Source organism: Mus musculus, chromosome 6 (assembly GCF_000001635.26).
Source record: "Mus musculus strain C57BL/6J chromosome 6, GRCm38.p6 C57BL/6J".
Taxonomy (NCBI): Eukaryota; Metazoa; Chordata; class Mammalia; order Rodentia; family Muridae; genus Mus; species Mus musculus.
The window spans coordinates 47190091-47216993 of NC_000072.6; the positions used below are offsets into that span (position 1 = coordinate 47190091).

At 41.8% G+C, this 26903-nt stretch overlaps 1 protein-coding gene and 1 long non-coding RNA gene across 12 annotated transcripts in view; one reads left to right on the forward strand and one right to left on the reverse strand.

Annotated features, from left to right (window-relative positions):
- Cntnap2 (contactin associated protein-like 2) overlaps positions 1-26903 on the forward strand; it is a 2241333-nt gene that overhangs the window by 2130030 nt on the left and 84400 nt on the right. For both annotated transcript variants that reach the window (NM_001004357.2, XM_006506483.4), the window contains one exon: positions 2896-2989. In NM_001004357.2, the coding sequence (NP_001004357.2) occupies positions 2896-2989 (94 nt within the window). The remainder of the gene's footprint in view (positions 1-2895; positions 2990-26903) is intronic.
- Positions 1294-26903, reverse strand: part of Gm35280 — a 65970-nt gene continuing 40360 nt past the window's right edge. For 4 of the 10 annotated variants that reach the window (XR_003956288.1, XR_869023.2, XR_001785455.2 and 1 more), the window contains 4 exons: positions 18672-18703; positions 14694-14767; positions 8334-8457; positions 2966-6424 (listed from right to left, as the gene is read on the reverse strand). This is a non-coding gene — a long non-coding RNA (predicted gene, 35280). Of the gene's footprint in view, positions 2555-2965; positions 6425-8333; positions 8458-14693; positions 14768-14871; positions 15341-18671; positions 18704-26903 lie in introns of those variants that run through there. The other 6 variants (XR_001785456.2, XR_869027.3, XR_377590.3 and 3 more) reach the window with 6 other exon arrangements.

The window sequence follows — 26903 nt, forward strand, 5'->3', positions numbered from 1 at the left end:
TCGTGGAGTCTCTCTGGCCTGGAGCTCCTGAAACGTCTCCATTCAGCTTGCTAGGTTCCCACTGTCAGGTCGCTATCATGCCAACCTCATGCTTCAAACCCCTCCACAGCCTTTGTGGTGCACATCTGGCAAACCCATGCTTTGCCGCTGTACCTCTCTCTCTTGAATCCAGCTGAGCCGCTGCCTAAAGGAAAACACAACACAAACTTAGCTCAGAAACTATGGTAACTCAATCTCTGGGTGCAACCACTAAAACCTAATCTTGTAAGCCTTATTAAAAACTGATTCTGCCATGACACAGGGAAACTCTAGCAGCTACATCTTACCCCTCCGCTGTCCGGTTCCAAAAGGGCCCTAACTCGCTCCTGCTTCCTCTCTGCCTCTCTCCAACCCAGAAGTCCCACCTACTCGCCCAGTGATTGGCTTTATTCGTTAGGTGATTGGCTCACAAGACCAGCAGCAGGCCCGTCCACACTAGGTCTCTTCCTGAACCTGGAGCTGCCTGGTTGACTAGACTGGCTGGTCAGAGACCTTCAGGGATCGGATCTTCCTATCTCTGTCACTGGTGCTAGGGTTACAGACAGGCATTAAACGCCTGGCTTTTACATGCCACTGAAAACCCTCATGCTTGTGTGGTAAATGTCTTATTGAACCATCTCCCCAGACCCTAAACACTAAAATTTGATATTTTTAAAGGCTGGACTTACTTGCTCTATAGAGCATGCATATAAACATTGGTATGTTGTGTTATATATCCAAAAACTGAATGATAATTATCCAGAAACTGACAAGTGATTCAATTATAAATTTATTATAGACAGAGAAAAAGTTTTACAATACACTGTGAAGTTAAAGGAAGGCAGGGCAGGACTGGAGAGATGGCTCAGTGACCAAGAGCACTGGCTGGTTTTTCAGAGGACCCAGGTTCAATTCCCAGGACCCACATGACAGCTCACAATCCTCTGACTTCATCCCTAGTGTATCTGATGCCCTCTTCCCACCTCTGTGGGCACTAAATGCACATGGCACACAGACATGCATGCAGGCAAAACACCCATACACATAAAATAAAATACTATTAGTTGGTTTCTACTCATTTCTGAATAAATGAAAAAATATAATTATCATTATCACCATATGCTATTTTTATAGAATGTTTACATTATTATTTTCCTGTGATGGATATGTATTGTTTTATCCATTTTTAAAGCATTAGAAAAATATGTTATAAGAAAAATTGAGTGAAATCCACTCTGTGTATATTAAATTAAGAGAATTTTTAATTTTTTTTTTAATCCTGGCTTTAAAAAAATGAAGCAGTTAATGGGTTTAACAAGGAAGTGTTGCAGTTACCCATGTATGCCATCAGAGGGCGCCAAAACTGCCCGCTGAAACTTAGCTGCAGAAATTAAGTAGCTCGATCCCAAGGCATTTCTAGCTTAAAACGGGCAAAAGTTTCTCTGAATAGAGTGTTTGTTAGTGATATATTTTAGTACACTTTTTCAATGTACAAAAAAAATTAACAGTGCCATTTCCCTAAAGGTCAGATTCTCAAAATTTCCGGAAATATGTAGACTCTTTAACACTTATCCCTGACTGTTCCATAATCTAAGTTACAGGGAAGGTTCCAGACAAACAGTAATAAGGAATGTCCGTGGTGCCCAATTGTGAATGGAGCGTACCAGTTTCCAGTGCAGTGCACTCTTCAGACAAGTCCGAGGTTCCCATGCGCTCGGGGAGGCTGAACCTGACATATGACCCCCCTGTCCCACGACCCTGAGCTGGAATGGAAGGTTCTTCCAAAAAAAGAGTGTGTCAGGCTCAGTATCCCTCATTACTAGGAGTCGTCTCTGGGGTCATACTTGGTAGATTCCAGGGAGTTTCTCTGCACTTATTTTACACATTCACACGCACGCACGCACGCACGCACGCACGCACACACAATTCCAGAATCTCTTTCCGTATTTTCTCTCCATCCCTCCTACTGGGTTGCCTGTCCAGCCTTGATAAGAGGGTTTGTGTCTAACCTTATCGTAACTTGTTGTGCCGTGTTCCATTGATATCTCTGAAAGGCCTGCTGTTTTCTGAAGGGAAGCAGGATGTAATGTATCAGAGAAGAGTTAGAGAGAGAGAGAGAGAGAGAGAGAGAGAGTCACAGAACCCTAGAAAGTTCTAAGAGCTTACAGCTGAGGAAGCACAAGGAGACCATAATTGTCTTTAAAAGATAGGACAGAAGAAGATGTCATGTGGGCACACAGGGATTCATCATGGTCTATGAAGCTGTGACACCACTGTTTGCACGTGTACCTGGGAAATGTGGCCAGAAACATGCATTGTTCCAAGTCACTTTTGAGGACTTTCCTCTCTTCCACTTGGGAAGAACAAATTCTGCCAGAGGACATGTGCCATTAACCACTGCGATCCCCACTCCGACTCTCAGCCTCTAGAGATGCTAATTATAGCAGAAAAATTCATTTCCTTGTGAAACGCAAGTCGGCCATATTGAGCTGCAGCATGCGGTGGGGGTGGAGAGCATCCGAGGGTCAGCATTCCTCTGTAAGCAGACAGCATCCGTTCAGTGAGAGAATCCCTTTAAAACCATAATTACATAGACAGCACTGTCTAGCTCAGAGGACAGCACTGGAGATCCAATCAGGCAGGTTTTACTCTATGGAAATGAGTGTGGACCCTAATCCAGCCAGCAAATCACTCAGCTCGGGAAGGGTCTGCACTCATCAAACTGTTTTCAAAGGCAGAGACGGCCTTCCTTTTCCTCAGGGTGGACTTTAAATCCTGTGCTGTTGATGTAGTTTCCAGAAACCAGGGTTCAAAGAGGGACCTCATCACTCCTGGGATGGTGACATGCTAATACTGTGTCTCGTGCTCTTCCTACAGCTCGACCATTATCCTGCTGTGGGTTACCATCTACCCAGCTCCTCTGATACGCTCTTCAATTCTCCCAAGTCGCTCTTCCTTGGAAAAGTTATAGGTAAGCCTTTGGTTCTTCAGGTGTGAGTGCAAGAGCTATGAATGCCCCTGACACAAGTCACACCAGGTAGTGTGAATTTGCATTCTTAAACTATAGCTCTCTCTCAGTAAGGTCAACCCTGAGCATCTTTGTACAAGGAAACCTATGTGGTTGTTGACGGTGTCTCACAGGAGTATTATAAGATCCTCTTTGGGGTATTGCTCATGCGATACATTGAGGCTGCTAATCACAGCTTTGATGGGAATTTTGACTAGGACAGAGGGTATCTCAGGCAGTGCCTGAAATGGAACTAGCATTACATGGTATATAGTATAAAGAAAAGCCAGTGAAATGTAAAATGTAAAATTTGTTCTTTGGTTTATGAAAGGCCTCTGCCTATGCCTATGCCTGTGAGTCACTCCCAAGAAACTCATCCAATGTCATTTGCAGATTAGAAGGTCATCAGGTAGAGGGCTGAATTTATAACTACCCTTGTCTTTCCCTCTCATGTAAGAAATAGTCACCCAGAATAAAAGGCGGGTGCCCATGAATATTTTTAGTGTTTCACATGAAGCCAACATGTCCTGAGTAGACGTCAGTGTCAGCAGGAAGCACAGCTCACATCTTAAAGGGATAAGAGATCACTTGTCTTGAGAGCCATAGGAGTGACCATAGTCAGAGACCATGGTTCAGATTGCCCCAAATAACATGTTCCAATGTAGATATCATTAAATAAACCTTCATAACCACAGGACATGCCATAAATCAAAACACACTGGTGAGACATCAAGCATCGATGGTAACATCGATGGTAACATCAAGGCAGGGGATGTCTGCTATTGGTTTTATCTGATGATATTCCGAGATTTGGGGTTGTTGGAAGACAGTACTGTCTGCTAATGTATTCCAACCTTCCACCTAAGTGAAAATATGTTAGGTGAACAATGAATAATTATTAAGAGGACTAGAGATAATAGCCCAGATAACTCGGTTCTGGGTCTACAGCAGTCCAACTGTTTCAAGTCACAAAGTTCTCATCAGTCAATTGGCATTTAAAATATTTGACATCGTTATGGCTTTTTTTCTGGACTTCAGTTCACAGTGGTATCTTATAGGCTGGGAGAGCGGTCACTCAGTCCAAAGGGCACTGTTAATGTTATTTCACCAGGCTACTTTGTCCATTGATCAAGAGGCCAACTTGTGAAGTCACAAGTTTTTCCAAAATTGAATTTACTCACGAGACAGCTAGAAACTAAGGAAAGGAACCCCGAGATAAGGTTTAGGGGTTTTCATAAGGAGACAGGGTACTCTGGGGTATGAGGGAAGGTAGTCAAAGGTTCAGAGAGGTGAAGTGCAGATGTCTGCACTATCTTCATAGCTCTTCATGGAGTCCATGTTCCGAAAATGTCCTTGATAGTGTGATCTGTGGGTGCAGTCTGGGACCTTGTGATGACAGAATGGTGCCTGTCAATTATTTGTGCAGACCCAGAACACCAAAATTGGGCTTCAATCAATTTGAGCTAGGCAAGTTATCTGTAAGATACAACTTAATCTATCTCGACCAAGGTGACCTACTGTTAATCCCAAAGATGAGAGGAGAAAGACCACTGACCCAAATCATCATGACCAAAATAATTGAAGCAAGCAATTAATTAAAGCATGCTTTTTTTATTCATGTACATGTGCTGCCTTTCCCTAAGACAGGGTTAGAGAGGTCCCTACAGTGGCATTCAAGAGGTCAGCAATGGATATGAGGAAGACAAGGTTTTTATAGCTCAAGGGTAGGGGATTTCCAAATGGGGATTTGGCAGGCAAAATAAGTGAGGTTACAGAAGCAGAACACAGCAAGGTGATCAAAATGAAGCAGTCATAACAACCTTTGAAACAAAGGTAGGGTTGCAAGATGTCATTACAAGTTTATGAAGCAAAAACCTAATTGCAAGGTGGTGGTAAGATAGTCATAACAATAGATGGTCATGACAACAGGAGACCATAGTAACATTTTGAAACAAAGGCAAGGTTGACATTTCCAGGAAGAAGCAATGTAGAATCATTTGTAGTTAAGGTTACAGGTGGAGTATAGCCCAAACCTTGAGAAACAGAGGTTTAAACATAAACACGAATGAACCTAGTTTGTCCTCACTGTAAGATGCTTTTAAAGCTAAGATAAGGCGGGCTGGCTCATCACTACCCACTTGAGAATAGCAGCCTAGAGTCAAGCTAGCAAGGTCTCTCACTTGACTGTTTACTTAATGAGACTCCTAAAGTGCTGGGTAAACTGAGACCAAAAGACTGGAAGCATCTTGAGGCTTCCTGAATTCTAAAGAGCCTTCACTTGAAAGGCAGACTAGATCACGCCTCTTACAAGTTGAAAAGAATTGGTTAGCTTCATTGCGGAGACTTGGTTACTCAGAGAGCACTGATCAAACTATGGCTGCATGGTCACAGAATATGAGGAACAAACAGGAGACTGAACAAGTAATAAAATGGTAATGGACGTTTACATAGACTCTCATACAGACTCCATTTTAAGCACTTCAGCTATATTAACCCCGTTGACCTTCATCACAATTCTAGGAGGGTGTTGAGATTATTGTCTCCCTTCACAGATGGCAAACCCTGGCACAAATATGTAAAGTAGCTGCCCATAGCCACCTGGGCGACAAGTAACAGAACCAAACTTGAAGCCAGGCAGGCAGACATGAAGATAGCTCTTGACAACTGCTGCTGTGGTCTCTGGGACAGGTAACCCAGGCTTGGAATGGAGAAAAAAAGACAGCAAGAGTTGATGGGAAAATGCAAAGCTAAGGTTGAGCAACAGGAGTTGAGACTCCTATGACACGCCAGAAAGTAGCAAAGACCTTCCTTTAGAACCGGAAACATATTTGCCCTGTTGCTCGGTGGGACAGTTAGGCTATCAGGTCGTTATATAAAATCCATGCAGGAAAGGCTCCATACTCTGGTCAATAGAAAGGGTAGTTGATAGCAAATGTAGATTGGAGACAAGAATGAGGGCTGCAATTTATTGCCTGTTAAGCCTTAGACTTTTGCACAATATGAACAAATAGTTAAATAGCTACTCTTTGGTCCAATGTGTCCTAAAGACAACATGCTGGCCAAATATAGGTCTAACTACATTGTCCTGGCTGATCTAGTAGTTTTCTGTATTTGAAATATTTTATCATAAGTTTATAAAACAAGAATAGAAGACGGAAGTTTTGTGACATAGCATGCTGTATACATGAGCAAGATGGAAAGGAGACATTTACTCATAAATGTCAACATAATCCAATGAAACAAGATCTGTGATTATTATCCCTTCTAACACACAAGACTGAGGCTTACTCATCTGACGTGTGCACAGCGGTTTTGAAGTCACACCACCCGGAATGCCCTATCTCGTTTGAAGTGAGTCCATCAGAAACTGGCTCTCATCCTCACCAATCAATGAGGTCCCTGTGGATCAAGACAGGAGCAACATTGAATGAATGTTGAACTAATAAAGAATCATGAGAAAAGAATCAGAAAGAACATGGTTGACATAGCATGTGGTGACACATGGGAAGGTCAGTACAGAGATGACTTCTGCAATCCTGACCAGCTTTGCAGCCTTGTCCTTTGTTTGATTGCTTTGTTTTAGTCAGAGGTCTGACAATAAATGAACAAGAATGTAGACCTAGGAATCCAGCGGAGCTGGTTAGACTCGAAGTCAGGCCTGTCTGTGAAAAAAAATCCCAGTTCTCTTAGTTCTAGTACTTTGTGACTTTAACCTCTCAAAGCCTGGAATTCTTCAAATGCATCATGGAAAACTCATACGTCAGCTTCTGGATTGTTATTTCCCTGAGGATTGGGGCTGAGGGGGCGATTTATCAAAAATACTCAGCCCAACATATAAGAAAGTGCTTAAAGACTATTTGTGGAGTAAGTGAACTACCCTTTCAATATTAATCTGGCAACATTTGAGAGAGAGCTTATCCAACACAATGCTTGATGCACAAATATTGGAAGTATTACTGCTGTTGGATGCTGGCTGTGTGTAGCCATCTTATCATATGTTATGTGTATAGGATTCTCTCCATTCCTCCCAACACCACCCCAGACCACAGCAGCCTCACCAGCCTCACTCACTAAATACAATGGTACCCTTAGACTGTGATAACCAGAAAAGGCTCCAGGCATTACCACAAGTCCCCAGGATGGCAAATTCACCATCAGTTGAGAGTGACTGGCTGAAAATGACACAACTAATCTTTGAGAAGCTGGTGTTGGAAAAGTATGTTGCTGGACCCATGACCTATACGCTCTACTGGCTGATAGCACACTGACAACACAATTTTGTGGCTAGAAGCAAAGAAGTCACAGCATCTAAACAAGGGCAGATGGGTGGCTGGCTGCTTTCCTCAAATCCTTAAATGTTTGAATGCTTAGGACAGGCAGGACTGGGAAGGAGTGGCTCTAAATTCCCCTTTGAACACAGCATATAGTCCAGTGAGAAACAAGCTATTTGCGTTTTCTAGATATTTAAATATTCTTCTAAAAAGATGAGTTGGGCTCCCAACAGATATCTCATTCTCTCTAAAGGCTCAACAATCCCTAGGACACAGGCTATGCAGTTATTGCTTTACTAGGTCAACTGCTAATCAGAAAGTAATCCCATAAATGGAGAAAGAGCCAGATCTAAATAAATAATGTGGCTTCCCACTGAGCCCTTTAATGAGCACTGCCTGGGAAAGGACATGTCTGAAGGATAGACAGAGAGGCCTCATCAAGGATAACATGAGCTTCACAAAGAGAACAGGGACAAAAGTGAGATCACTGCCTTAGAATTTTAGCAAGGCTGCTCCTGTAATCCTGAGTCTTTCTAGCCTGAAGTCAAGTTCCCAGCAACTAGCAAAGGTTCACAAAATAAAAAACCCATTATTTAATACCTGAGTGATGTCCTAGATTTTATGAGTCTGTTTATTCTCAGCAAGTTGTCTCTCAGCAAATATAATTTGAAACCCAAGAGACATGGGGAAGGTCCCGTGTCTGTTCTCCATTCCCAGTAGTTCTATCAACCCTGTGAGTGTTTAATCACAACACATACCTGAGAGGGATAATCTAATGTGCAGGATGATGATACCCTTGTATCTTGACAAGGTAGAAAGATGGGATATTAATAATAAAGTGAAATGTAAGCTTAATTCCTGCAGTTAGAAAAAAAGACCACTAAAGGAGATCAGAGATTCCTGGTCAGGTAAAAACTCAGGTGGGTGGTTTGATATGAGGGGCATTCCATGGTGACTGATTCTTAAATTAATCTAATACAGAGCAATTTAGGGATGTCATGATATTAGTCTTCTGAGAAGACTAGGTAGATACATACCCATAAAAGAACAATCAAAAGTCCTGGGGATATTTATCCAGAAAGAGGTATAACTTCAGGGAAGCTGAAGAAATAGTTGTCTGGGGTCTCTTGAACTGGCTGGAGCAGACACAGTGAGTACAAGCTGGAAGGGAGAAATTCCATCTCTGTCAGTGGAGGAGCTTCCTCCTCACAGTGAGCAGCTTCACAAATGAGGTTCACAAATGAGCAGCCTCTATTTTGAGATAGCATGTATGCTAGAGAGTATTCAAAATGGTATCAATGGAAATGTGTTCCCTACACTAAGGAGCTTTCTGGAGTGATTAAATCCAAACTAGATGAAGCCTACATGTCTTTGAAACTTCAAGGTGTGTGGTGGGAATGCTTTTGTAAAAGAGAGAGAAATGCAGTACCTATCTGAGCTCTGAGATGTTAACTATATTTGGGGGTCACTTAATATCATCTATGGTCTGAGTATATCACAGGCATGAATGTAGAGTCAGTATACTGAGCATCATATCACCATAAATTCTGCTACTTCACAGACAACCAGTATGCTCAGGGTGGCAGTATTCATTTTTATTTTAGAGAGTGATTAGCCTTTTTATTAATGTTTCAAGTGATCTCCTTGTGCCATTGTGACTCGGACTCATATAGAATCACAATGAAGTGGGTCTATTCTATTAAAAAGGACAATACAGCCTCTATGTGCATCTGAGAGGCCACATTTGGGAAGAAACCAACTACTCATTTAAAGTAGTCCCTGCTTTACTGACCAGTAGCAGGATCTGGGCTGGCAAAATCTAAGATAAATGTCTAAACTGAATTTAACATAGTAATTAAGTGAGACTGGTCCCAGATCTAACATTTGCCCAACTACTGTACTATCCAAAGCCTCTCTGATAGGAGATGTGTTTCCTGGCAAGTATCGTGTGATTTCTACTGTAATCCATACTACAAATGTGACAACCCCATTGCTACCTTATGATAATAAGAAACCCTCATATTCTGGGATTTTCTAAACCTGCTAGAACTTTGGCGATACCTCACACAGCAGGAATAACATACTTAATTCTTCATCCATTAATCATAGCTGGGGTAAGCATTAGACAGCTAATTAGATATTTCTGACCAAGGAGTTATAAACTGAAAAAAGCATATATCATTTCCATGATAGAGCATCCCATTGCAGATACAAGACCCTCTAAAGCTTTCTGTTTCTTTATCACTCTGGCATGATGACTAATAAACCTCAGACAGTGATTGTTCCACCCACCCAGGTCCTATGACCACAATGAAGAGAGAACTCTGTTTATTCAGATGAATTATATACCATGAGAATAAATAAATAAATAAATAACCTTTGCTTTGTAACCCACAATGACTACAAGACTATTTGTTACTGAGGCACCACCTAGTCTGTCCTGATTGGCACACAAAGATTGCCATAAAGAAGAGACTTTGCTTCTTCACACCTATATTTCAGGTTTTAACATTTCCATTTCCCAACTATGTGACATTAGTGAGCTACTTCTATTTCTCATCTTGTTTATCTGTTTCCTCTTATGTAAACTAGCAATGTCATTGCTTAGAATCATAACATTTAACAGGCTGTGCAGTATATGCCCTGTGTACAGGCTGGTTTTGTATATCAACTTGACGCAAGCTAGAGTTTTCACAAAGAAAGGAGCATGAAAGTTCAGTTGAGGAAATGCTTCCATGAGATCCAGCTGTATGGCTTTTTTTTTTTCAATTAGTGATCAGTGGGGGAGGTCCTAGCATATCGTGAGTGGTACCATCACTGATAAGGTAGTCCTGACTAAAGAAGGTAGTCAGCCTGAGCAAACCAGGGCAAGCAAGCCAGTAAGCAGCACCCTCCATGGCTTTTGTATCAGCTCCTGTCTCCAGGTTCCAGACCTGCTTGAGTTCTGGTCCTGATATCCTCCAATGATGGACTATGATCTGAAAATGTAAGCCAAATAAACCCTTTCCTCCCCAGCTTGCTTTTTGGTCATGGTGTTTCTTCACAGCAATAAAACCCTAAGACACCCTTTTTTATGTCAATAATATATATTAGTTATTTCTAATCCATCTAATTAAACAAATATATATTTATCATCTCCAGTGTGAGGCATTGTGTAAGTCACTGGAGATTTCAATGCTGTCCAAGTTTCCCACAGTTCATATCTTTGGGGGGACTCAGGTTTTAGCTGGAAGAGAAGAAAAGATTAGACAATTAGAAGGGCAATTGGCAAGTCTAGGGGAAGATGAAGTCTAAGTTTTCCAACATAGTCTGGTCACAGATTGAGAGAATCAGCACCATGGTATTCTGAAACCAAGAAGAGAGCCAAGAGTACAGTGTGCAGTTCTGGGGATGGAGGTGCATTCTTGCTGACACAGTCAGGGTAGAAATGATACCAAGTGAATTCTTGCATCTTGAATCACAAGAGATATATATGTTATCTAGGTCAAAGTGACATTATCTAAGCTAGAATGAACATGGCATATTGCCAGCTAGTATCAGAACATTATGAACATTCCTGGGCCAAGGGCCATTTGAATAGCCCCATGTGCCATTCTAGCATTTTGGTCTGGGTAGAAAAAGATGCCCTAGGGAACTCTGGGGCAGTCATAGAAGTTCTAAGTGAAGATGGTATCACTCATGCTGACCTCAACCATATGACAGAGTTCTCTGAGAGCATCCAAGACAGGCACTCGATTCAGTCCAGGAATAAAAGGCAGTATGTGAGCCTCAGAAAACTAATCTATAAACACAGACATGAACAATAAGTTAGAATCATTTAGACAAGAGAGAAGGATGGAATGGTGTCTTACTCACTGTCCTGTGGCTATGAAGAAACATCATGATCAAGGCATCTTATAAAAAGAAGCATTGAATTACGAGTTTGCTAAGTTTCAGAGGGTTAGTCCATGACCATCATGGCAGGGAGTATGGAGGCAGAAAGGCAGGCAGGCATGGAGGTGCTGGAGGAGTAGCTGGGAGCTTACATCCTAAACAGCACGCAGGATGCAGAAAAAGAGTGATACTGGGCCAATTGTAGCTGTTAAAACCTCAAAGCCCACCCATAGTGATGAACTGCTTCCAACAGGGCCACACCTTCTAATCCTTCCCAGACTGTTCCACTAACTGGAAACAAGCAAGCATTTAAACATATGAGCCCATGGGGGATTGGGGGCATTCTCATTTAGACTACCACATTGGAGGGCAGGAAGAGGAAGTTTTTATTACTTTCTTGTTGCATAAAGCACCCAAAACGGTGTTCTCTCTCTCTCTCTCTCTCTCTCTCTCTCTCTCTCTCTCTCTCTCTCTCTCTCTCTCGGCTGACTGTTGATTGCTCTGCTTTGGCTTCAGCTAGGTGGTAAAAACTAAAAACTCGATGCTCTAAAACCTAGTTTCTTAAGTTGTGAGTCATAGCCTTACCTGGGGTCATATAATGAATGTAACTGTCACAAAAAGAAAAAGGGAAAGGGAAAGGGAAAGGGAAAGGGAAAGGAAAAGGAAAAGGAAAAGGAAAAGGAAAAGGAAAAGGAAAAGGAAAAAAAGAAAAAGAAAAGGAAAAAGAAAAAGAGGCAATGTTGCAGGAAATATTAAGAAAAAGAGAACCATACTTGTGCCAACAACTCTCTGCTCTCTGGCTGCCTGGCTGGCCATGTACTGGTGGTCAATGGCAGACCTGATTTTATCTCGTGGAGACTGACTCAGAACTCCACAATCTCTCCACCCAGCTCATTAGGTTCCCACTGGCAATTTGTTACCGTGCCAACCCCGTACTTCAAATCCCCCACAGCCTTTGTGGTGTATCTCAGGCAAACCCAGGCTTTTCAGCAATAACTTTCTCTCTTGTACCCAGACAAGCCGCCAAGTAAAGGAAAACACAACACAAACTTAGCTCAGAAATGAAGGTAACTCAATCGCTGAGTGCAGTAACTAAAATCCTAATCTTGTTAGCCTTATTAAATCTAAATCCTCCAGTGGTGATACTGATGGATCTGCCATTGAAACCACAAGACTCTCATAGCTACATCTTGTCCTCATGCTATCCCAGTCTAAAAAGACCTAACTCTCTCCTGCTTCCTCTCTTCCTCTCTCCAACCTGGAAGTCCCGCCTACTTGCCCAGTGATTGGCTCCTTTATTCACTAGGGAATTGGTTCATAAGAAGTTACCTAAGTATGACTCACTTCTTGTCCATAGCCCCTCTTAGAAGAGCAGAATTAGCATACAAACAGCACCAAGCCCATCCACAACAAGGCAACTACAAGGAAACCTTAACTTAAAAGTCAAACAGAATCCAGGATGTTTCTGGCCACACTTACCCTTGGTTCTGAAAACAAAAGCAAGCATTTGACACTGTACACACCACTGCCCCATCAACACCACTGAACCCAGCCTGAAACTCTCAGGATCCATACTGACAAGTGTCCTGAGCCACAGTGTTTTTTGTATACACAAAGGTTTCTGATCTAATGGAAACTTGGTGTTTTCATTAGAGTCTCAAAAGTTGCACACATCACTTTTGCTTTTGGTTTTTAGTCAAAAGCTAACATCCAGTACCGATTCTAGCAAAAGGGAGCAAACTGCATGGCTCACTTGTGTACTGGCATAGCCACACTGCCAAATGTGCACCAGCATGGTCATGTAGCCAATGGTGTACCAGCACGGCTGCACTGCAAAGAGACGTGTAGAGAGAGAGCTGCTTATGTCAATCATCCATGTAGGAAATGTGAGGAGCCACAAATTTCACCCAAAAATAGTCAAAATGAAGATGTGATGAAACAAAGGACACAGAAGCAGAGAGCAATGTTACCCTTGTAAGTGGAGGCCTATGTCCTGGTCTGCCTGCATAGTCCCAGTTCAGTCCTACCAGGACAGGAGCCCATTATCAGCAGTGCTCACCTCTGCTCTAAAATGTAACCCTGTGTGAGTTGATAAATTGTGTGATAGCCGGTTGCTTTCTGGGTTCCTCGGGAGGAATCTTGAGAGTTTGGTTGAACTATGTAAGAAGCCAAGCCAATATGGGAGATGAAGCCACAAAACTAAAGTAGGGAAATGGAAAAATATGAGAGGTGGGGGGAGGGAAGAAGGGAGAGAGGGAGGGAGGGAGGGAGGGAGGGAGGGAGGGAGGGCTCGCTCACTTGCTCTCACCATTGTGGGTTACTTGAGTATGGTCCCAGGAAGATCCCTGGGAAGTGGTACAAATCATGCCCCCATGAGTCTCTGCCGAGGCACCATGGGTCTTGGTCATGACTCAAACCCCTCTTCAGGATACAGTGCTGCTTCCAGGAGCGCTATAACCTTGCCTCTCTTTCATACCAAACATACTCCCAAAGACTGAAGAGCACACAAATGAATACTGGCCCATGTTCTTTGGAGCCAAAGGGGGAATGCAAGTGCTTACATCTACCACTGCAATGTGCAAAATAACTTGGCTGTGCGGGGAAAATGGAGTGTCTTTTGTGCCTGTAATGAGCTGATATTTCAGGATCACAAGAAGCTACTGGTCATGCAATCTGGCTTAAAGGTGACTCTGACTTCATCATTTAAACATGCCTTCCTGCTTGAACTGTTCTTTCTCAGACACAAATATTCATTCTCTCTAATGACTTGCTTCATTTGCTCTATCCCTTCCTTGCTTCATTTTCCTGTCCTTCTTTTCTTCTTTTCTTCTTATGACACAATTCCATGTAGCCCATGCCTCAAACTCCCTAAGTATTCCAAGGTAACTCTGAACTTCTGATCTCTCTGCCTTCACTTCCTGGGTAATAGGATATACCATGTATGTGGTGCTGGGGATCAAACACGGGACTTCATCCATACTAAGCAAGTATTCTACAAACTGAGGAACACACACACACACCACACACCTTTTTTCTTTCTATAAGAGGGTGGCCAGGCTATAAAAGACCAAAGGAAGCAGGCAGAAACATATAGCTTATATGTTTACATAATGTGATAGATAGGGAGGACCTGGATTCATACTGGCCCTTGAGTTTACACACCCTGGCAGCTTCTGGCTACCAGCCCAGTTCTCTGCATCTTCTCTTATGCTTACAACTCCACCAGCCTTGAGGGCTAAGACTTGGGACAGATGAACTTGGCATCCCACAGAGCATCTATCCTCATCTCTAGCATTGCTGTTGTCCTCTCACCTCTCATTTAGGACAAATCCATGAGTCTCTATCCTATCCTTGATGTTCCCCATGAAAAACCTCTAGTACTCACAGGTCAGGCTCATGGTATATTTGATGGGTTGTACTCCAGGATTTCTGCCCCTGTTGCTACAGGATTTCCCTAAACAGTCTCTCTCAAAAGCTCTAGGGTAGATAGTAATACAGAAGCCCTCACCCCGAGTCTTCCTCACCCTGCCCATGTTTCCTGCTGACCTGCTGTCAGCTGAGGCTGGAGTAGCTCTGTCTTGACTCTTTGCTTCTCTTCCTAGGACAGACAAGAGTTATTACATGTATGCTTACAGGCATAGGACTGTGAACCGCTTCCTGCAAATACTTTTCAACCCTTTTATTTTTGTCTCATCCACTAACCTCCATGGTCTCTGCTTCTTCCATGAGAGGAATAGTAAAACTATAGAGAAAGGGGAACAGGAGTGGTGAAGAACCAGGACCACCATGTAGACCCAACATACTTTGTTGTCATCAAACTCTTGTGCAGATAAGTGATGCCAGTGCTACGTCCTTGTTAAGTAGAAGGATAAGTACTATCTCTGAATCTCTTGGAGGCATAGTTTCTCCGAGCTTTGCAAACTGTGAATAGAGACACGTGGGGACATAATTTATTTGCTCAAAAGTATGTGTACCAGGTGATAGATAGGCAGTGAATAAAACATGAATAGCCTTTGTCTTTAAGTTGTGTGTGTTATAATGTGCCATAAATAAAGAATGAAAAGAATTAGGGAACAGAAGTGCTAGTTAGCTATAAGTGCTAAGAAGAAAGAAAATAAAGAGGGTGGCTGGAGGCAGAGAGACAGAGACAGATATAGAGGCAGAGAGACAGACAGACAGAGGCAGAGAGAGAGACAGACAAAGGCAAAGAGACTGACTAAGACAGAGACATAGAGAGAGCATGCGCCAAGATGACCATAAAAATCCCTCTTTGAGGCAGTGGTGCCTAAAAGGTCTAAGAAGTTCCCTAAGTGAAATGAGAAAGAGAAAGTGGGGGCGGGGAGAGGGAGAGAGATTTGTGTTCTTACATAAAGACTGAGGGCAATCTAAATGTGATATAAGGCAGAGGCAAGCTTGGTTTGTCCAAGGGCAACAAGAAAACCCATGATCAATGGGCAAAGTGGGAGGAAACAGAGGAGTGAGAGGATCAGCAGAAGCCAGATTGTTCTGAGGTAGGCCATGTAGCAGGTCTGAGCATGTATGTGACTTTATCTGCTTTATGTATTAGGAAGAACATGCCAACTGCCTGTTCCATTTTCACTACAGAAGGGTCAGGCAGGTGGAAAGACAGAGAGACAGAGGAACACGGAAGCCAGTCACATGGCAGGTCAGAGTTGAGATTAGATGGAGTGGTGTTTGGACTACAGGAGGCGCAGTGGTAGCAATGGGGATCCTTCAAAGGACTTTATTCAGGGAACAACATCTAGCAGGTGTCTCCTGGGGTGAGTGTCTGAGATACTGACAGATATGGTGGACAAGAAGAAGCATTCAGAAGAGTAAGCCTGCACTGCCACTCACTGCTCTACGTCCTGCCTCACTCAGTGCAGACTGGGAAATATACAGTGCAGACTGTGATGACAGCTGAGAACTCTGTTCTTCTTTTTGAAATGTTATTAGAGAGAATGGGAAATATATTTCTTAAAATGGAGAGAGAAAGAATGTTGTGGTTGAGCTGCCTGCTACTGTATTCAGAGAGAGACCCTGATGGGGACTTGCTGCTTCTGGTAGTTCATCTCCACCTCCTAAACATGGGAGGGCGCATATTGATAAATGAACACTTGGCAAGCAGTTAATTGAAATTTCTGGTCAGTTGCCTTTGGGTTTTATTATAATGACAAAGGTGGTAGTAAAACACTGATGGGAAATATTTTTTAAGTGATAAGCAAGAAATAACATTAAAGTGAGTGAGAGGAGATTATGAAATTATGAGAGGAAATAAATTATGAGATAGTGAGAGGAAATAAAGAAAGAATGATGTGATCTTCATGTCCAAAATCTTTGCAAGGCTAAAGAAGTCATTGCTTTAGATTCTCAACCTGTGGGTCATGATCCCTTTGGGGTCACATATCAGATATTTACATTACAATTCATTAAAGTAGCAAATATTTTTATTTTTTTATTAGATATTTTCTTCATTTACATTTCAAATGCTATCCCAAAAGACTCCTATACCCTCCCCCTTCCCTGCTCCCCTACCTACCCACTCCCACTTCTTGGCCCTGGTATTCCCCTGTACTGGGGCATATAAAGTTTGCAAGACCAAGGGACCTCTCTTCCCAATGATGGCCGACTAGGTCATCTTCTGCTACATATGCAGCTAGAGACACAAGCTCCAGGAGTACTGGTTAGTTCATATTGTTGTTCCACCTATAGGGTTGCAGATCCCTTTAGCTCCTTGGTTACTTTCTCTATCTCCTCCATTGGGGGCCCTGGGTTCCATCCTATAGATGACTGTGAGCATCCACTTCTATATTTGCCAGGCACTGGCATAGTCTCACAAGAGACAGCTATATCAGGGTCCTTTCAGCAAAATCTTTCAGCCCCCTAAGAGGAACAACAATATGAACTAACCAGTACCACCAGAGCTCCTTGGGACTAAACCACCAATCAAAGAAAACACAGAGGGACTCGTGGCTCTAGCTCATATGTATCTGAAGATGGCCTAGTCTGTCATCAATGGGAGGAGAAGCCCTTGGTCCTGTGAAGGTTCTATGCCCCAGTATAGGGGAATGCCTGGGCCAGGAAGTGGGAGAGGGTTGGTTGGAGATCAGGGGGAAGTGGGGAGAAGATAGGGGATTTTCAGAGGGGAAACTTGGAAAGGGGATAACATTTGAAATGTAAATAAAGAAAATATCAATAAAAAACAAACAAACAAACAAATAAAGGAAGTGCATGCTGAAAGGAGCCTGATATGGCTGTCTCCTGGGAGGCCCTGCCAGAACCTTAGAAATACAGAGGCAGATGCTCGCAGACTGAGCGCAGGGTCCCCAATAGAGGAGTTAGAGAAAGGACTAAAGGAGTTGAAGGGGTTTGCAAACCCATGGAAAGAACAACAATATCAAACAACCAGACCTCCCGACCTCCCAGGGACTAAGCCATCAACAAAGGGATACACATGGCACCAGCTACATATGTAGCTCCAGCTACATATGTAGCAGAGGATGGCCTTGTCCTGCATCAGTGGGAGAAGACGTCCTTGGTCCTATGAAGGCTCGATAGATGCCCCAGTGTAGGGGAATCGAGGGTGGGGTGATGGGAGTGGGTAGGTGGGTGGAGGAACACCCTCATAGAAGCAGGGAGAGGGAGGATGGGATAGGTGATTTCCAGGAGGGGGGAGGGAACCAAGAAAGGGGATAATACTTGAAATGTAAATAAAGAAAATATCCAATAAAAAAGAAAGAAAGAAAGCATTAGGAAGCACAATTCCCTTTATTGCATCTCCCAGAAATGTTTCAGAAGATGGAAAATGTTTGCATATTTTTACATTCATCCAGTTGTCCATCATTATTCTGGATTTTATATTTGAGAATTAGCCTGCATAGTAAAAGTTCTTGGTAAGTTAAAAATAGTACCTGTGATGCCTTTGTGGTGACTTGCAGATATTCACAGACTGATACAAGATATGCAGCAGTGTACACATTCCCCCTGAGGTCACATGGGCTGTGCTCTGCCTTGTTTAGTTTCTGATACAATAAACTGTCATTTTTATAACTGGCATAAGGTCATGCTTTTTGCATCTTTTTATTGGTGGCTTTGTCATTCAAAATGTCCCGAAGTGGAGTATTATAATCCTGTCTTCTGTTCCTAAGCACAAGGAAGCTATGACAGGTTGGAGAAGATATATGTTATCTAAGGTTTATTCCACCATGAATTATTGTGCTGTTGGCTATGAACTTGACATCAATGAGTCAGTAACACAGATTATATAAGGTGCTGTGAGACTGAAGCACACATAAAACAAAGCTCTCTATCAATTAGTTGATGAGCTGCTATAACTATAAGCTTCCAGGCACCTAACTATATTTCCTTTAAGAACAGTATCAATGTTTTAAGCTAGAAATCAGAGTGAATATGCAGAACATAACAACTGTGTATCAGGAGACTGGTTACATTGTTTCTGTGTTGTCACATATATGTGATGGCACATTACATTATATACTTACACTTTAAGATGTCCTTCTAGATCTGTTCTTGCCTGTGGAGGTAAAAGGGGAATTGTTATTTCCAAATTAAGTAGAGTAGTAGGTACATCAAGCCAGAGTCTCTGAGGTAGACGCTGACCTTCTCCTGCATCGTCACTTCTCAGTGTCTCCTAGAACTCAAACCTGAGTTTCCACTCAGCTCTATGGCATCTTAGGGTCCAAAAAAGGAACATGGAAATATTAGGGGAACCAACTCAGGAATATAAAAAGTCTTAGCATAGTGCTGCTAATGGCCTAGAATTTAGACCTTGGGGCCCTTGAAGGTCAGCAAAGTGGAATAATAAGAATTCAAATCACCCTTTGAATAGTCATTCTGGAAGTTCTACAATGCAAAGACAGACAAGAGAATCACATTTTGACAGGCAACCTGATACCTAAGATGTTCTTCCAACGATGTCGTGGCCATCCATGGATAGAAGGACTCATGACTCCATTGGTTTTTCCACAATAGTTCAAAGGAACATTTGTTTGCTAATAAGAGTTAGTCAGCCCTTTAAAACCCATAATGTATTAATAATCTTTCTATTCTTGAAAGAAGTATTTGTAGCAAATATATGACCATTGAATTCTGAATATGATACCTTTGTGCTCCAGAAATAAGATAGACTCCAGGGTCTAAGGAAGCATGTTTTTCTGCTTTGACATGTAGTCATTAAAAACTCAAGAAATGATTGTACCCACAATGGATAGGCCTTACCATCTCAATTACCATAATCAAGATAATTTCTCATAGACATGGCCACAGGCCAACCTCTTCTAAACACTTCCTTATTGAGACTCAAATCCCAAGTGATTCTTCATTGTGTCAAATTGACAACTGAAACCAACCGTAAACATCTCCCACTGGATGTGTGAGGAAGGAAGATAATTGAGCTTAAAGTGACATGTGCCAAGTTACATACCTTGTGGAAGATGGAATCAGAAAGGTCTTTCTGTGCTTGCTTGTATTTATTGTCTGTTACTTTATTAAAGAGGGAAGACCTTGAAAGCATAAACAGAACCACGGCAGTCTCTAATACCATTCTTCTCTCTCCATTCCTTCCACCTCTCCCCATTGGTGCTGAGGTTCCATCATCTTCAGTGAATAGAGGTCTTATAGTGATCTGGAACCCTGGCAGAGTGGACTCTCTGAACACTGAAAGACCTTACTTCAGAATGTTAGCTAATATGAAAAGTGACACAGGAAGGAAGGAGGAGAGAAGTGTCAAAGAATGAATGACAGGATCAGCACACATACACTGTGTGCACTTAATCACTATTTTCCAAAATGCCGTAATCTTTATGGATGCTTCTTGCTACTGATCATGTAAATGAATATCTAAAATATATAAGATATTTCATTCCCTCAAAAATTTAATTCATTAAATTAATTAACTAAAAGTAACTAATATCTAATTAACAGCAAAGAGACCTAGCTTTACAAATGATTTACTATCAGGTGGCCTAGTAATTTGAAGGCTTAATATTTTTAAGACATTAATTAGCTGGCTTTATATTTTTGAAGTATTTTAGATTTTCAAGAAAAAAATTATATAGAAAGTACAAGAGTACCCATTTGCCCCCAAACCCCTGGTTCTGGGCATTGAGAGTCCCTGTGAATGATATCTTACCACATCATAGTTAATATTGGCATTTAGTATTTGTTACATATAGTACATTTTGTAACTTTTTAAACAGTGTGTGTGTGTGTGTGTGTGTGTGTGTACGTGGGGGGGGGGGTTTACGGTGTGTGAGGGTTGTGTTTATATATGTTTATGTATTTGGAGGTGGGGGGTATGTGTGGGGTATAGGTGTGGGAGAGGGAAATATGTTTATGTGTGTTTATGTGTATGCATGGGGGTGGGGAGGTACATGTGGGGTATAGATGTGGGAGTAAGGGGGTGTGCACACCACTGCTCCTGTATAGAGGTCAGAAGACGACTTTCAGAAATTTACTCTTCTTCAACCATATAGGTCCTGGATTGAAGTCAGGACATGAGGCCAGGTGACTAGTGCCTTTACCCTCTGAGCTATCTTGCCAGCCCTTTTCTAATCCATAATCTTGCCACTCTGTGAGTCTGAATAAATATAAATTGACAAATATCCACAACACTGCCTACAAACCCTCCATGTACTGCATACTCATCCCTCATTGTCATCTGCTTCCGGCATCACTTTCCTATCTCCACTGGCGTTATCTTTCTGGGACATCTTGTTGTTAGGCTCACAGTGTAAAGCCTTCCCAGGCTGGCTACTTCTCTCCATAGCCTATATTTAAGTTTCTATCTGCCTTTTCATGGCTTAATCAAGCTCATTTCTCTTTATTGCTAAGTAATATTCCAACTGTGTTTTCTGAAGAGAAAATAAAAGCATAAAGCAGCTAAGTTTGAAGAGTCATTCTGGGGAAAAAGGTAAAAATCAGCAATAAAAACAGTTGCTTGTTTCTCTTGGACCTAAGCATATCACAGTTCTTTGTTTAACCAAAGGCAACTGGTACCTCTGTGTTGGTTGTCACTCTTTCCTGGTTCACACTTATATTCTTATAATCCCAAAGCTGCTAATTTTTTAAAAATATACACATATCCTCTGTGAGATAGTGTAATAGTCTTAGGATAAATTGTGGAGAGAAACCACACCAAATAGATGCTTGCTTTTGCATATTCTGTGAGGATAGCATTGTGTCACCTTAGAGTTCATACCCAGAAAGTTCACTGCAGCCCCTTTCCACACTTCTTTTCCAGTTCATCTGAGGTAGCTACAAAACCCTTCCAAAAAGGCTCTTAAGGTTTCCAGAAGTGACTCATAACCACAATTCAATTAAATTTAGCAAACATTTCTTATATAACCACTAATATGCTTGAGGTTGGCTTTTAGGGTCTGTTATTTTTATTTCCTGTTTATTTTATTTTTACTTTTTAATATGATCAGATTAAAATATCGTCATACAGCGAACTATAGAGGAAGAAGAACAGAAGAGTGAAAGGGAGGGAAGGGAAGTATGGGTAATGAATTTTGAGTACATGGGACTTGAGGTGGTGTGATCCCTCTCAAGCAGTCCCACCACCAACCCCTTGATGACTCCACCTCCTAAAGGTGTAAGTTTTCCATGCTGGGAATCCTTGTAAGGCCTTACAACTTCAAACTTTTCAAAAGTTCCATTTGCCCTTGAGCCCCCAGAAAGGTCACAGTGGTACCCATGTGTATTGGTGCTACCACCAGTACAAGCAGAGCTGTGTTTAAAGGGCTGTTTGAGCCATTGTGCACCTTTCTTGCAAAAGGAAAAGTTAAGAGATTTACCACACTTCTATGAGTTCTTTTACTCTGCCCAAGAAGTGAGACAGCAAATTTTGTTCTCAACAAACACTGAGGCTGGGAATAACTATTCTCTCAGCCATATCTATAGTGCTGTCCACAGAAATGTCATGTAGGTATTTTAAAGTGGGTCATTTTTCAGACATTTTTTCCCCTCTGATAAGAAACCACATTATTTTTAAAGCTACATTCTTCAATAAAAGAAAGCCTAACAGTGTTAATATAACTTGCATCACGTGTTAGGGTCACGACCTATTTTCTGTGTCATGTGGGATATAGATGCAAAGAGTTTACTCAGACAATGAAAAGACCACGCCATATTTTTCCACAGATCCCACATTTAAATTAACATATTAAAATGACAACTATATCCTGTATCAGTTATTTGACTTGTTACTGGGACAAAATACCCGACAGAAAAAATCTTAAGGTAAAAAAAGATTTGTTTTAACTTCCAGTTCAAAGGGACACTGTACATCCTTAAGGGAAGGCATGGAAGTGAAACTGTAAGACAAATGGTCACACTGAGCCCAGGACCAGGGAGCAGAGCCATCAATGTTGATGCTCAGCTCACACCTCACTCCCAAGCCTTTTTATTCAAGTAAGTCTGGAACACCAGGCTAAATACACAATGTTGTTACCCACATTCAGTGTGTGCCTCCCTCCTCAGTTAAAACTCTCTGGAAAATCCCTCGAGGCACACCCTTGAGGTGTTGCCTAGGACATTCTATCTTGCTTTGCATGTGTATATATGGTATATATTCATATATACATATATGGTATGCACACTTTGTGTATGAGTGATGGCATGTGAGGACCCAAAATTGATGTTGGACAGTTACCTCAACAGCTCTGTACTTGGTTCTCTGAGGCAAGTTCTCTTGCTGAGCCCAGAGCTCTCCTGTTCTGACTAAATTAGGAAGCTTGTTCTGGCAATTGCCTGCCTGTGCTTCCTGTGTGAGTGTTTTACTCACTGGACTGTCTCTCCAGCCCCTCCTAAGTGACTCTAATATTAACAGTCATAACATAGAATGACTAAATAATGCATTTTGATATATCTACCTTTAGTATTTCAAAGGATAAAATGTAAATATTAAGGTTAAAATATTTTAAAATAGAGGAAAAAGAAAAAAATAGTTTCAATGGAGGTAAAATGCTTATTGATGTTGTTTAAATCCTGAACTAAGGTTTTTACCCCACCCCCACCCCCACTTCTTTAGAAGTCAGAGTTGAACCATCAACATGGTAGAGAAGATAGCCACACAAAAGACCAAGTTTATTACTTGTTCTATATTGTGCAAATTCCAGCACTAAAATATTTCTCTATGCTGTCAGAAGAAAGAAAATAAATCTGTGAAACATATTTTTGTTCTTGAAGAAATTCCTTTGACTTTGACTCCCTCATGAAGGTCAGAGATAGAAAAACTAAATCCATTTTCCAAAGTCAACACTCAGTCCTCGTTTTCTTTATGTGATCATTTAATTTTAAAAAAATGGATGTCCAGTTTTAAATTGTACATTGCACAGGTATGGGAGACAGCCTCATCACCTTCTTTCTTGCATGTGGACGTTGCCTGTGAGGTGAAATGACTGCTGCAGATTTATTAAATCATTCATACACTTTCCACTGTGATTAGGTCTCCCCTCTCTGCCTTGTTTACTGCACCCATCACTAATCCTGCATCGGGACTGCCTTCTCTGCAAAGCCATAGTCACTTGCTATCGCAGCTCTACATGCAGTGAGAAACCTGTCAACCTCAGGTGGATTTCCCATCTCTGAGGACCATTAATCACTGAAGAGCAAAGGTCCCTTCCCAGCAACCTACATGGGAATATTATTTGTGTGGCTTTACAAAGGATAGTTCTTGACTGCAACGATTTCTGTGATGAGGTGGTTTTGGTGTGTCCTTGATGCCTCTTTTAAATTCCTGTTCATATAACTGAGCAGCATATATTGGATTTGATGTGTATATAAATGTACACCCTGAGCCCTGAGTGATATGAAGTGAATTCTAAAGTGAGGATCTGAGACTGTCCTATATTTGGGAATCTCCATAAAACACAGAAGCTATAACTGGATATTAAAAGGCCATCCTAACCGAGTCCAATGCTGTTACAATAGAGAAATTAACAGTCACAAAAAATGCTAAGTAGTTGATAATGCATATTCTAATTAACTTGACTTTGCCATTCCATGATGGTCACATACAGCAAAGCATCTTCATCATCATGTACACAATTCTCACTTGGCAATATAGAACAGAAAGAGAAAGTATTAAAGATGTATGTAAATAACCTTAAGTAAAGAGAAAAGATCTCAAAGGCCAAGGAAAGGGGAAAGGGAGGAGAAAAAGAGAAAGGGAAGGTGGAAAAGAGGAAGGGAGAGAAGGAAGGAAGGGCGAGAGAGAGGGGTGTTATCTCAATATTTAGTCTCAATCAGGGCTTTCTACCCCACCTATGATTATTCAGTTCCTAGACAAAAGACATATAACTTTTATACTTATAATAACCCTTAATCAGCACTACAGCTGGGCAGATTATCTACCCTCTAAGATATCATATTTACTTCCTTGTAAATAATCCCAAATTATAACTTGCCATAATCCATCTAGGCAGCTCTTAACTCCAGTTGGCCAGCCCTCATGGCCATGTTTACATGACTCACCTACCTCACTGCATCTTCTCCCTCTCCATCTTTTTCTTCCCTCCCCAAGTCCAGGAACTGAAACCTCACCTACCACTCTTCTCTCCAGCTATAGGCTGTCAGCCTCTCTATTGAACCACTAGTTTTAAATTAAGGAGCAAGGTCACATAATATCACTTTGTGTACATGCAGATTCTCTTGCCCCTGGGAGCAACCAGGCCTTGGGAGCCATTATTTAGCATTACAATACATAGCAAAAGACTAAACTTCAACAGGAGGGAGGGAGGGAGGGAGGGAGGGAGGGAGGGAGGGAGGGAGGGAGGGAGGGAGGGAGGGAGGGAGGGAGGGAGGACAGGCAAGTTCTTGACCTCTCAGAAGCAGCAGTGGTTCATTTCATTTCACTCCCTTAATCTCCAGAGCTGCTGTGTAGTGAAGTAAAAGTGGACAAAAGTCACATCAACATATTTTACCCTAAAAGCAAAGGGACATTGATGCTGCCTAAAACCAGGAAATCATGTTTTTCTTGTGCATGTGAGCGTGTGCATGTGCGTGTGTGTGTGTGTGTGTGTGTGTGTGTGCGCGCGCGCGCGTGTGTGTGTGTGTGTGTGTGTGTGTGTGTGTGTGTGTGTAATTACCCAACTTAATACTTTGGAGAAAATAAAGTTTGCTTGAATCTGTGAATCACAATAAAACGGCTAGAAATTTTGGTTCTCAGTCAGTTCATCTGTTCAGAATGACTGTGGGCCCAGTACAGGAAATGCTCACTTCTTCAAGTTCTCCATTCCACTTGAAGTCCAAGAGACTAAAGTTGATGGGTTCCAAGCAATCAAAACCATTTGTAAGGACACATATAGATATTCACATGGTTGGAATAAGGGTTGCAGCCTGCTAAGCCATTAGCACAGTTTAGATGGCCAAGAAACTGGCTCTTAAGGGTGGGGAAGTCCAGTGTCCTAAGGAGAGAGGGGTTCCAGGCTCCCTGTTCATTGATATTACTTTGTCTTTTGTGGGACTCTTCCAGGGAAACTGGAAACACTCAGCTTCATCTAGGCTAAACCAACCAGTCAAAGAAAGTATGCTAGAGATTCCTCATACACACCAAACCCAAAGATGGAAAAGTTGGCAATGCCTGATTCCTCCGGATCTATTCTAGCACCTAGTCTTAGCAAGTGTGTCTACATCATGCAGGGCCCCTTCATTAACTGTTGTGATCCGTGGAACAGATGGGACAGGTTGAGCTAACTAGTAGCACATGGCCGTGGTTGCCCAAGCATCTTGCTGGTGATAAAGCATAGAAAGAGAACAGTGTGCTTTAGTCATGATTGAAAAAAGTATTTCATAGGCAATGGCCAAAATCTGCTAACCTAACTTGTAACAGATTTCTTTAGTACTACATAAATCTTCATTAGTCTCAGGATGAACATACAAGAGCATACTACATATATTCTCTCACACACAAAGCTGTCTTTATTGTGGTTTTCCCTCTGTTAATTGTACTGTGGTAGCCTGTGGAAGAGGACTGGGGTACTAAGAGTTAGCAGTTGAATCAACTTATAAACCCACTGCCTAACCAATAGGATGTCAGCTGGTGTAAGACTGTGTGAGTTTTAGGGGCCAGTTGTCAATTTTATGGGACTAGACATAAATAACAAGGTATAGTGAGCTGTCAAAGCTACTCAACAAATTGACTTTAACTAAGGAACTGGCCTGTAGCCAATCTCAGAAAAGTTTTACTAACCATTGGCATACAAGCCCCCTGTGATCGGTCCAAAAGCAGCAAGTAACTTGGGCAAAATAAGGACATCCAGCATACCTTTGTCATCCTCTTACTCATGACGAGCCAAAAGAGACCAGTGGCATCCTTAGCCCTGGTGTGAAAGGAGAATTTGTGACTTGAGCATTTTGACGACATCCCTGTGCCTTCAACTCTAAGTTAAACAATGGTCTAAACCCTTGTGGTTCTTAGAAGAAAAGAGCAGAGGGTGCTTGCTACTGCCCTACATAACCATGCACCACAGCACCCCACCAGGCTGCTTATCTAAGTGGCACCCTAAACATCCTGTTATTAAAAAGCAGGCTATTCCCATCTCTACTGAAAGGCATGAAAAATTACTTTGAGTAAGTCAAAATAATGTTACTCCCTATTATTTACTCTAAACATGTATGTCATTAAATGTTTCTAAGCTTATATGTAACTAATTCAAAATAATTATTTATTACTTTTATGTACAATTAGTCTAGTTAGTGAACTCAGCTTC